The sequence below is a fragment of the Didymella exigua genome (genome assembly GCF_010094145.1).
Source record: "Didymella exigua CBS 183.55 unplaced genomic scaffold M421scaffold_32, whole genome shotgun sequence".
NCBI classification, from domain to species: Eukaryota; Fungi; Ascomycota; class Dothideomycetes; order Pleosporales; family Didymellaceae; genus Didymella; species Didymella exigua.
Genome location: NW_022984806.1, coordinates 4270 through 17120, shown reverse-complemented (window position 1 = coordinate 17120; position 12851 = coordinate 4270). Strand labels below are relative to the sequence as shown.

The 12851-nt window shown below is 45.3% G+C and overlaps 2 protein-coding genes across 2 annotated transcripts; one reads left to right on the top strand and one right to left on the bottom strand.

Moving 5' to 3' along the window:
• Positions 1-6460: 6460 nt before the first annotated feature.
• On the bottom strand, positions 6461-8059 carry M421DRAFT_400453 (uncharacterized protein). The gene is made up of 4 exons (XM_033590200.1): positions 7624-8059; positions 7448-7567; positions 7013-7386; positions 6461-6957 (listed from the first exon to the last, which is right to left on the bottom strand). Exons 1-4 carry the CDS (start codon positions 7783-7785, stop codon positions 6522-6524), a joined length of 1092 nt encoding a protein of 363 aa, XP_033445313.1. The 5' UTR covers positions 7786-8059; the 3' UTR covers positions 6461-6521.
• A 1615-nt stretch (positions 8060-9674) lies between these two features.
• Positions 9675-11695, top strand: M421DRAFT_94891 (NAD(P)-binding protein; the record flags this gene model as incomplete). Its single annotated transcript, XM_033598245.1, has 4 exons — positions 9675-9728; positions 9780-10829; positions 10882-11220; positions 11270-11695. 4 exons carry the CDS (start codon positions 9675-9677, stop codon positions 11693-11695), a joined length of 1869 nt encoding a protein of 622 aa, XP_033445312.1.
• Positions 11696-12851: the final 1156 nt, after the last annotated feature.

The following is a 12851-nucleotide window of genomic DNA, read 5'->3' as shown; positions in this document are numbered from 1 at the left end:
AATTTCACGTACAGATAGAGCGAAATTGTAGCTTCAAAATAAGCGAAAAATTATTATTATAGGCCTACTACAACGCGAGTTATAGAGCGTTGAAGGTTTGTTTGTTGAAGGTTTGTGTTTTGAAGTTGCGACAGCACACCACAGCAGCTGCAGCTGCGCCAGCACACAATGTATCAGCTGCAGCTGCAACAGCACACCACAAAGCACCTGCCAACAAGCACACACTGCAGCACAGGCAGGCCTGGGCGTAGAATTCTTGGTTTACCTACTATTCTTGAATAATATTCTTGTATTTTCTAACGTTCAGGCTGCTAGAGCCCTAGCAAAGAATCTTAAGCTTAAAACCTTCTACGCTTAATAACTATTCTATAAATAGGCCTATAATGTTGTTTAATAGCTTATTTTAAAGAGGAGACTTAGTAGTATATTAATATAATAAAAGTATAGTTTATTAAGCAGAGCTACTATTGTAGCAGGACTAGGAGTTGTTGTGGCTATTGCAGCTATTAGGACTGTTAGAGCTGTTAGCTCAAAATTAGCTAGACATTGAATGCACATTAAATGACTGTTGTAGGCCTACAAGTCCTACTGTTGCCCACAGTACAATGCCACAATTTCCCGATTTCAACAACGGAAAAACTTTTCCCAATGTAGGGACTAGTTCTAACTAGTAGAGAATACTAAAGCTAAGTATAGTATACAAGATAAAGACACCCACAACTTTAACAAGTCTAGCTTTATAATAGGCGTTATATTAACAGGAGCTGTTGTTACAGGCTCTGAGCGTTAAGGGAGACTAAAGGCAGTGCAGCAGGGCGACTGAGAGTAGACTAGTATTATCTAAGGCATCTGCGCGAAGGGCTAGTCTATCCCACCCTTCATTATCTTCTCTAGCAAGTACCACCTCTCTGCCTAGTACAAGGAGCCTAGTATACCTAACAACTAGGTTCTTAATATCTCTAACAATAGCTAGACTAATAACAAGCTTAGAGTTAAGTAGTTAAAGCACTTTAATAAGCACACAAAGGCGCGCACTGTTAGCAGCCATTAGCTGCTTATTCTAGACAGCCACGAGAGCCACAACTTAGTCGAATTCCACCAGTACTGCGAGGAACACAAGATTATTACCCTGTGTATGCCTCCACACTTATCGCACCTACTGCAGCCACTTGACGTAGGCTGTTTTGCCCCGTTGAAGAAGGCCTATAGCCGCCAAGCCGAGCGGCTGATGCGCAGCAAGATTACTCACATCACCAAACTTAAGTTCTTGCCATGCTTCAAAGTGGCTTTTGACGCCTTAATCACAGAGAGCAACATCTAGGGGGGATTTAGAGGTGCTAGCCTAGTCCTACTTAACCTAGAGGCTGTGCTATTAAAGCTTAAAGTACAGCTGCGCACACTAATGCCACCTACTGTGGACAACAGTATATAGGAGTCTAAAACACTAAGCAATACCCTAGAATTTAGGTCTTAATTAAAGCTAATTTAAGAGAGGATTTAGAGACACGCTAATAGCTTACTAACGTCTATAGTTAATGCTCTTAATTAGCTTACTAAAGGCGCAGAGCTAATGGCGCATTTACTAGTTTTAGTGCGCAACTAGGTTGCTGACCTACAGGCAGCTAACAAGGCTGCCACATGTTGTAAATTACACAAAAGGAAGCAATTATAGCAAGAGGGGACTCTAGTCTTTGCTAAGGGAGTGTGGCTAACTACTCTAAAGGAGTTTAAGGCCTGTAGTGATAGGAAGAAGGCAAAGAAGAGGTTGCGTGTTAATAGGAGCACTTAGTCTCTAAGGCGCTGTGGCACATGTAGCAAGACAGGGCACAACGCACAAACATGCAGTAAAGATACACAGAGTACTATAGACTAGTTTAGTATACTGTGTAGTATAATATATTATAGTTGTGTGCTGTAATGTTGCAAAGTAGGTGCAGTATTGGTGTGGTCTTGGCAAAAGTGGCCAGCTCGCTTGGGTGGCCAGCTCGCTTGTGGAGTACGTTAATGTGTTTTACAAGCGAGTGGCCCGTACAAGCGAATGGCCCACCCCACCAACTTTCTGTAACGTGTGAACTTTAATTAGCTAAAACGTACCTCATGGGCGAGTGACCGGATTTTGCCAAGACCACACCAAACTTCAACTTCTCTTGCATATTACAGCAAGTTACTGCAAGTTACTGTGACTTACAGTATACAGCACTAATCTACAGTATTTTGCGCATCTTTTATGCACGTTTGCGCGTTGTGCCCTGCCTTACTACACCTGCTACAGCGTTATAAAGACTAAGTGCCTAGTTTAATACACCTCTTCTTGCTTGCCTTCTTCCTATTACTACAGGCTTTAAACTCCTTTAGGGTAGTCAAGCGCACTCCTTTACTAACAGTGAGAGTCCCCTCCCTCTAGATCCGCTTCCTCTTGTGTGATTTACGGCGTGTGGCGGCCTCATTGGCAGCTTGAAGCTCTGCGACCTGGTTAGGGTTGATACCCTGGATGATGCTGGTCTACTCTTGGTCGCCCTGCTATACTGTATTTAGTCTTCTACGACGCTCTAAGCCTGTAACAACAGCTCCTGTTAATATAACACTTATCATGAACCTAGACTTGTTAAAATTGTAGGTGTCTTTGTCTAGGATACTATACTTAGCTTTAGTATTCTCTACTAGGCGGAACTAGCCCTAGATTACCTTAGGATCCTTGCAGAGGGCTCTCTTGTAGTCGTACTTTTGATTAAACTTGACTGTGAGCTCTAGGCGACGCTTAACGAACGTGCTAGCCCAGTTCTTGCTAACAGGAGGCTGGTGGCGCTTAGTGAGTAGAGAGTTGGCCATATCCTACACATTAGTAAGCTAGGGTGGGTATCCTCGCTCGTCCAGCTTCAGAACATGCTACACAATCACCTCCTCTTTAGTGCTTGTTAGCTTTATTAAGTTAACCTTACAATTGTGTTATAAGAGTGTTCTAGCACGTTATTGTCTTAGTGTTCTTTCTAACACCTTGTAGATTGTTGCAGCGTGTAGAATAGTAAGAGTCACGTCTTGTTTAAGAGCCTAAATAGCAAGCTATATATCTAGTTCCTTTAAGACACTTTAAGCCTTTTTGTGTTGAGACATCACAGGTTGTATGAAGTTTGGTGTGGTCTTGGCAAAATCCGGTCACTCGCCCGGGCCGGCCACTCGCCCGTGAGGTACGTTAGTCTATTTCTTGCTATTAAAGTGCAAGTACTCCTAATGTATTTAAGACTTAGCATACTAATATATCTTCTATATTAATAAGGAAGGCTTCCTACTAGCCTTTAGGGACGTGTTCCTTAATATGTTTACAAAGGTTAACTACTAAAAGGCCTTTAAGGTATTAGGGCTTGTTCCTACTAATACGCAGGTAGTGTTAGATTACCTTAAAGTGTAGCTGTATACCCTACTAGCAGTACCTCTACCTAAAACGCTGTAGCAATCTAAGACGCTAAGCAATACACACAAGTTTAGGTCTTAATCTAAGCTTGTAAGTGACTCCTTCTAATAATTGCCTAGTGCAGCACAAGAGGGGTTCTTAAAGCTTATAAAAGAGGCTAAAGAGATACTGCATAAAAATGTCCTTATTAAGGCCTGCGTGCAAGAGCTTGAAGAGTAATTAGTAGTAATAACTAAGAGAAAATCGCGTAAGAGAAAGCAGATTCAGCATAGTAGCACACTTGAGTATGGCCCAGCAGCATCGCGGGTAGCTGCTGAGGCGTGTGTAGCAGCTCAGCCATCTAAGAAGACTTAGGGTAGAGGTAGTTAACTAGGAGCTTAGTTAACTGTTTAGCGCTGTAGGAACTGCAGTAAAACTAGACACAACGCACAAACATGCTAGGAGGGTATAGAAATATCTTCTAAATCTAATATAAGCACGCAGTATACTAGGTTACTATTTAATAGCAAGTAGTTGTAGTTGCAGTAACTTGTGTTAGTCGTGCTAAGAGAAAATGGCCAGTTTGGTGATATGGCTGGCTCGGTGATAATCTACGTTAGTAGTCATGCTATTAATGCGATGCGCTCCCTATCACCACTACCTGTATACAACTCCTGTGGCCGCAAAATTGCTCTACGTAAGAAGTTTAGGTGGCTAGAATAATTATACATCTGTATAGATTTATCCACTACAAAATCTCGTGATAATAGCTATTCTGTGTAGCTCTACAGCCTTATGTTTGCAGGTGCTTGTTTTGGTGTTTCGGGGCATCACGCGAATCCGGGCATCACGCGCACGGACACGGGTAGAGGCATTGCAACACCATAGAAAGTTGATCTACTGATAAAGCTAAGCTTCAAACTATCTAGGAGGTACAGCAGGTTGCTTTGTTATTGTTGTGCGCCAAAATCTGCGTAACGTACTCCACAGGTGAGTCGTTCATACGGGTGAGTCGTTCATACTGCCAAGACCACACCAAACCTCCACCCTATTATGGCTCGCATTGGCCTACTTTGGCCTTGTATACACTAGTACAGCATGTAATATTATTTAGCAACAGCTTCTATAGGCTTTTTACACGTGTGCAAGTTATGCCCTACCTTATAATACTATTTATAGCATCTTTAGGTTGCCTTACCTCCTTTAACACGCGCTTACTTCCCTACCTTCTTACTATTACTACGCGCCCTAAACTTGGTTAGAGTAGGTAATTAAAGGCCTTCCTTAGCTGTTAGGACGTCTTCCTGCTATAACTGCTTTCTTTTATGCAATTTACGTTGCGTAGAGGCCTTATTTACTGCTTAAAGCCTAGTAATTTCCTTTTAAGCTAACACTAGCTTGTGCACTACTATAGCTGCGCCTTTAGTAAGCTTTTTAAAGGCCTTAACTATTAAAGTTAGTAAGCTACTTACATGCCTTTAAATCCTCTCTTAAATTAGCGTTAATTGCAACCCTATTTATAGGGTATTGCTAGGGGTTTAGGACTGCTAGGGAGCATCTTCTACAGTAGGTAATAGTAGGGTATATAGGCGGACATTAAGACCTATTATAACCTGTTCTAGCTTAAAGGGAACTAGTCTAGCGCCTTAGAAGCCTCCTTAGATATTGCTAGGAGTAAATAACTCCTTGTAGGCGCCTATAAAGCATAGCAGGAACTTAGTTTTAGTAATATGTGTAATTCTGTTACGCATAAGATTCTTAGCTTAGCGCCTATACGCCTTCTTTAAAGGGGCAAAACAACCTACATCTAGTAGCTGTAAGAGGTGTGATAAGTGTGGAGGTATACATAGTGTAATAATGTTTGCTTCCTTGCAGTATTGTTAGAAGTCTAGGGAGTTGTGGCTCTTATAGCTGTTAATAAGGAGCAGCTAGTACACTCCTTAGGTGCGTGTCTTTGTATAGGTATTAAAGTGCTTTAACTAGTTAAGACTAAGCTAGTTAGTAGTCTATCTATTCTTAGAGACTCTAATAACCTAGTTGTAGGGCAGATTGTCCTCTTTATACTAGGCAGAGAGGTAGTTGCGGCCTTTAAAGATAATGAAGGGCAGAATGGCCTATCCTGTGCCATTAATGCCCTGTATAACTGTTGTCCACTCCTAGTTGCCCTGCTGCACTGCCTTTGGCTGTCCGCGACGCTCTAAGCCTGTAACAACTGCTCCTGTTAATATCTAGCCTATTATAAAGCCTGTCTTATTAAAGTTGTACGTGTTATTATCCTAGATGCTATACTTAGCTTTAGTATTCTCTACTAGGCAGAACTAGCCCCTAATAACCTTAGGGTCCTCACACAGGGCTCTCTTGTAGTTGTACTTGCAATTAAACTTAACTTAGAGGTTAGGGCGGCGCTTAACGAATGTATTAGGCTAGTTTATGCCAACATGGGCCAAATTACGCTCAGCGCGCAAAGAATTGGCCATATCAGCTACAGCAGCCAATCGAGGGGCATATCCTCTGGCATCCAGCTCAAGTATGTACTCAGCAATCACATCCTCCTCAGTCTGATCCATATTCCGTGATTTTGGCGTGCAATTGGCTCGTGCAGTGCGTCCTGCGTATCGATCGCGTAGCGTGTTGTAAGGCGCGTTATATATAGCTGCAGCGCGTCACAGAGTGAGCGTCGCGTCTTGTTTAACTGCCTAAAGCGCAAGCTGTATTGCAGCTTCTTTAAAGGGCTTAGATTTGTGTTGTTGTTGAGGCATTGCGTTGTGAAGTGGAATGTTGGTGTGGTCTTGGCAGTATGAACGACTCACCCGTATGAACGACTCACCCGTGGAGTACGTTATAACGAGACATCAATATGCTCCGCATCCTCCCCGACGCTAAATCACGTGGTGTCGATGGTATTTCGAAAATCACCCATATTGTAAGTGGCTCAACAGCCTTAGTTTGGTGATAGCTGTAAAGGCCTAGAACAATCGTTAGCTGACTCCGATCGTTGGGTGCACGGCCACGGTACGGTATGTATGTCAGCAGAAACTGTCCCAGTTTTTCTGCTGTCCATAGGGTGGTGGTATTACGATGAAATTTCTTAACTCTACAGATGCTACAGGATCTGTTCTGCTGCCTACTATTGTTACTCTAAATTAACGGCCCAACTTTTTTCGACAGATATAGCCCTGCTATAGTGTGGCATCGCTGGACCTTCTGCGTCATGTGATATGGTTGGAATGCCTGCCTTTGATACATCTATAAGCTGCAATTGGACCTGAGAATTATTGTCATCATCATCCTCAAATAGATTACTAATATCTGTGGAGTGTTCGCGGCCCCCTCTTTTCTGTATTGTGTAACCCCGGCTGAGCTCGCCTGTGTTATAGCCCGATCGGCTGCTGTCCACTCTAGAACTGATTTTTTTGAATAGAGGCCGCATGAGCGGAACGCATGCGAGCACTATGGCAACAGCGGGTTCCATGCCGGATAAGATTGTGGTAAGCGTCCCACTGTAGGGCATGTCCATGAAGTTTAGCGACGGTAGTACGATCTGTCTGTAGATAGTGATAGCCCAGGTTCTGTTCTATGTTAGTATCCTATGATTTATACTTTTGCTGTATGGCTTGTACGAACCCAATACCAATGCCCAGTAAGGCCATGGCGAGAATCTTTCTTCCCGTAGCGAGTTGCAGTCGATATAGGTAAGGCATAGGTAGCACAATGATAGCGCCATCTGCTATGAGATTTACGATTCCCATGGCGGAATAGAAAGCTGGTTGGCTACCACAGGTTCCAGGCATGGCAAAGTTCCAATTTTTGGAGAGCGGTCGGCAGATAAGGAGTGCAGCAATGATGTTGGACGTGTTCCACAGGAAGATTAAGCCACCTATAGCTCTGGCCCATGTGATCATTGAAGGTATCGGTATTATGGTGACGTACATCAGTAGCACTGATATCTTGCTGAAAAAGACTGTAGCATTCCACAGAAACGAAAATGAAAAGATGGCCTTAAGAATCTGTTAGATTGCAAGACAACTAAAGCAGATAATAATAGAAGATTGTGCGTACCTTGAAGAAGAAGACTGCAGTGTCCTGATTAAAGCGAGCATATATCTCAGTTAGATGGAAACTAAGCCCACCATGGGTTACCATCAGTATGCAGCTTGTATGTAGCCCTATGTTCCAGAGCTAAAAATACAGTAAACATATGAATATTTGGATCGCTGGATGGTCTGCGCACATACGAGAGCAGCAGCAATGCAATAGTCGCTGTAATCGTGACCCCCTCTGATGGTTTTGGCGATAAACCGCAGCCCCACAGCGAGTGCCGGGATAACTATACATAGACTGGAGGTTACTAGCACAGCTACCTGATCTTTGTTTTCGATTACAATACTCTCAACCATGATGAAGCCCTCGAGATTGTGTACTGGAAGCACGAACGCAACTGGGCAGTGAGAAAAGCATAAAAAGAAGAACAGGCATCATCAAGGCCACCAAAGACTAGAACATGAGAAATTGCTAGATTTCATGCCAAGAAGGAACCACCAAGGAAGAGTATCGAGGATACCTCAGCCTTCATCATGCGCATGTTTGCAGAGCCGATTCATACTGCGGATTCCAGGAAGCCCCCGCGATAGCCGGCTAGAACAGGGATCGCGGAAGAGGCGGCGGTCAACAAAGCGAAATCGAGTTTTTATCGAGCAAAGATAGACATGTTAACGTAGCGTCACAGTTCTGGAGAGGCAACCGAAGGATTATGCACGGTACTCCTGTACCATAGAATCCTTTGATCTAATTAGCGCATGCACGTTAAAGTTGTGCATTCCAGTGGGGCAGAGCTGCATCAGCAAATACCCCTCACATTCACTGAATTCTTCGGACACGTTGAGTCTATCATAACTATTACCACTTCCGATTTGCGCACATTGAAGCTGGCTGAATTGGATGCAGGGATGTTTAGAAGCGGACCTTTGCCTAGAAAAACATACGTGCCGCTGAAGAACGCTGCCGTGTCCGCGCCGCAGCCATGCATGCGGCAAGAACATAAGGATTAGTATAAGCTAGACTAAGTGTCCATTCGGGTCGCAGATTCGCTGTCTAATTCCCCGTGATAATCGCTTGCTGTTGCGGCCAAAATAGAGGCAAAATGTACATACATTTGCACCCCCGAATTGGCTGGTAAATAGGCATGATATCTGCTGCGACACTTACGATTCAGATACTTGGCACAGCAGAAGTCGCTGCCTTTTCAATGCGCGCCGCTCGCTGGCGAATGATGGCCCGAATCAACCCGAGAGGAGCGGCTGACGCCTGTGCCTTAATTAAGGATCGAATTCAGGCATCCCTTTGGATTGCTACTACAACTAATTGATTGGACCTTGAGTGCAGCCATGACAGGACAAATCTTGATTTGCACAATGCGACAGTACCACTTGGCTTGTGGATTGAGCATATGCATACCGTGATATATAATCTCTCCCTGGCTCTCACTACATAACATCTTCAGCTAGCCACTTGTTGCTCGGCCGACGGCAGGTGGCAGGCGGCGGACGGCAGGCGGCAAAGGCAACACAAGTTCGTCAACCTGAGTAGAAATCAGGGAACATGGCCGGCCGTCATACTTCTGAGACGTGAATTCGCAAGAAAATGCCAAGGCTTGTGAGACACGCACACCTCAAGGGCGGCTTGCGACATAAGAGGTTTGTGCTCGCTATACTGTATCGAAGTGGAATTTGTCGAAATCCACGCCGTTTTGTTTCGTTGAACGGTCTTGTCCTAAAGGACATGAGCTATTTCTGCCTTGTAAGATCTACGGAGAACTATTCCCCCATGGGCACATCCTTTGCTCTGTGCAGCGAAGCAAGCCCATCAGGGTTGACCTAATAGCCAGGAGGAGTGCGAAAATACACATCTTGGCTTTCAGAGGCATGCATTTGAAAAGAGGCCTGTAGACAAGCAAGAGCCGTCCGTACCACATGAGAGAGTTTCACAATGTTGTGTTAGGAAAGAGTGGCAGCAGGGTTTTGCGGGGCAAAGTCTCTGGTGTGAGATTATCTCTCATCCTTCCGGTGGAGACTAACTTTCTCTTGCGCTCTCCGCCGCTGGCAAGATGCTAACAATCCACTCACGAGGAGATATGGTGTAGCTCTGAGCCGGTCAACCTAACGTCTAGTGTACGCGCTAGGACAACTGTACCCACCATGTCCACGACTCAGTGAGTCGTACGCATACATAAGCTATAAAGTCTCAAATAATCGCTCTGATATGTATGCACTGTTTTCCACATTCCAAAATGGGTTCTCTTGCAGAAAACAACGACAAGGTTGCGATTGTCACTGGCGCTGCGGTAATGCCTCTCGTGGCTATTCTCGGACCACAGGCTCACTTTGATTCTTAGAGCGGTATCGGGGCCTGGCTAGCTGCCCATCTACACGAGCGCGGCTACCGCGTTGCCCTGTGTGGCCGACGACAGAAAGAAGGTCAACAAGTCGCTAGCTCCCTCGATGCATCCGGACACTCAGCGATGTTTATCCAATGCGACGTCACGTCATATTCTTCACAATCCGAGCTTTTCCAGAAGGTCTGGCAAAAATGGAATCGTATCGACGTCTTAATCGCGAACGCCGGCATAACCGATCAGAGCTCGGTATACAATTTCCACAGACGAGACGCACTAATTGAAGATCTTCCTTCTGAGCCAGATACCTTATGTACAGACACCGACTTCAAGGGGATAGTGTATGGTACAACTCTGGCGACTCACTTTATGCGCCACAATCCTCACGGTAAAGGTGGGAAGATCATCGTTACTGGGAGCATGATTGGTATCTATCCAAATCAAACTTTCCCAGAATACTGTTCTGCGAAAGCTGCGACGCATCAGTGGGTCAAAACTACAGGGCCTATCCTTAATCTGAAAGAGAACATTACGGTCAATTGTGTCATGCCAGGGGGGGTCGAGACACCCATAGCCAAAGGTTTCAGCAAGGCCTTCTTTCCCGAACAGATGACTTCGAAGTCACAGTTACTGTCCGCCTACGATCTCTTCCTCGAGGATACTGAAAATACTAGGTCAGGTCAAACGGTTGAGGCAGCATACAACAAGCTGGTGGATTGGGGACATCCGGAATACAAGAGCGGACCATTTGCAAAGCGCACGGATACGGTCTTTGAACCGTGGTTTGAAACAATGCACGGCGAGAAGAGTGGGCTGCCAGGTACTATTCTAGAATGGCCAGATCAGAGTCACAAGATTTTAGCCGTCACCGGAGCAACGGGCACACAAGGTGGAGGAGTCATAAACGTGATGAAGAGGACGCCTGGCTGGAAGATTCGTGCGCTCACAAGAAATGCAGATAGTGATGCGGCGAAAAAACTTGCTGCAGAAGGAATTGAAGTAGTGCAAGCCAACTGGGATGACGAAAGCTCGCTATCCAGCGCTTTTCAAGTAAGTGAATGAATTTGACACAGACGGCAGCTCATTCTCTAATGTGAATCAGGGAGTTCATGCTGTTTTTGCCGTGACGCAATGGTGGGAACCTCTTTTTCAAGGAAAAAGCCCCGACGAAGCCGGGGAGATTGAAGAAAGACACGGCATGAACATAGCAAGAGCCGCGGCTGCAACCCAAACCATCGAACACTACATCTGGTCTACGGCACCAAGCCCGAAGCATGTGCTGAAGGGAGCATTCGCCGTACCGCACGTAGACTATAAGGCCAATATCGACGTTCGCATCAGAGCGGAGTTGCCCCACCTGGCTGCCATTACTACATACTTGTACTTTGGCTATTACCCCCAGAACATGGCTTTCTTTCCGCTTTGCAAGCCGATCCCATACGTGAGTCGTTCTTCTCAACGCCAGGAAAGTTACTTACATAGCATTTAAGGATGGCACAGACTGTTACATCCTGACTTTACCAACAAGAGGCGATGCCAATGTTCTGTATGCAGGCGATATGTCTGTGAACCCAGGTATTTGGGTCCGCCAAGTACTTGCAGCTGGAGACAAGGCATGCCGCAAGTATGCCAACGTTGCACTGGAGAAATGGACCTTCCAGAAAGGGGTCGACGTCTGGTCTGAAGTCACAGGAAAGAAATGCATATTCAGTCAAATCTCAACTGAGACTGCAATTGGGCTGTGTGGTGAGGTTGGAAAGGAGCTGGCTATGCAGTTCAAGTTTGGCGAGTTGTGCGATCCGTGGGCTGAGGATGATAATTTCATCACAGCTGAGGAGCTCGGTATCGATGAGAAAGAGGTGGTAGGGTTTAGAGGAACAATTGAAGGGTTACATAAACAAGGATTCTGGGATTAAGCAGGATCAGCAGAACAACACCGGCGCGTGATAACAACACTAGACCTATCCTCAAAACTGGAATGCCACTGTTGTCAATTATCTTTAAGGTTCTTGGTTTATGTTTTGCCCACTGATCTCTAGACACAACTACTATCAAATGTTTCTTCAACACAACAATACGCGATAGGAGCTTTAGTAGCTCTTGCAAATGATTATGAGCGCAGATTAATGTTCGCTAAATCAGACTTTTCCTCTCCCCTCCTATTCTATCACATGTCTGAGCGCACTTGAATTTCGACTGCTGTATTGCCCGCCCTTCATGTTCACAAAATTGAATATCAACTGCAATGCCCATGAGCCAATCCTAACATTTGTGATCAAGTTCTGGGAATGATAATTGATAGTGTAGGACCAGGGATTGTACTGGGCATTGGCGTCCCTACCATCAACAGCAATCTGAGGACCCTGCTCATTAACCTTGGACTTACAAACTGTCCATTTAGTCTAACCCTCTCCGTATGGTTGCCCACAGTATAGCCCCCAGGGGCCATTGCCCTCCAGCGCTGATTGGCTCGCTGCCGCGCACGGCCTGCGCGGAGGGGGCATTACTGCAGGGGCATTGCTCAACAATCGCTGATTGGCTGCAGAAGGACTGTGCAGGTTGCAGGAGCAGAAGAAGCACAAGAAAACACAGGAGAGAGGAGAAAAAAACAACAACAGCGCAAAGCCAATGCTGCTGCCGCTGCTGCTGTTGCTACGCTAGGGTATGTTTACCTACCTACCCTTGTACGGAGTGCTTGTGTGCCAGGAGCACCAGCACGCAGTCTACAGTCTTGATAAGCACCTAAAGCAGCTCCACAAGCTACCGTGTCCGTGCGCGTGATGCCCGGATTCGCGTGATGCCCCGAAACACCAAAACAAGCACCTGCAAACATGAGGCTGTAGAGCTACACAGAATAGCTATTATCACGAGATTTTGTAGTAGATAAATCTATACAGATAACGTAGATTATCACCAAGCCAGCCATATCACCAAACTAGCCATTTTCTCTTAGCACAACTAACACAAGTTACTGCAACTACAACTACTTACTATTAAATAGTAACCTAGCATACTGCGTGCTTGCATTAGATTTAGAAGATGTTTCTGCACCCTCCTAGCACGTTTATGCGT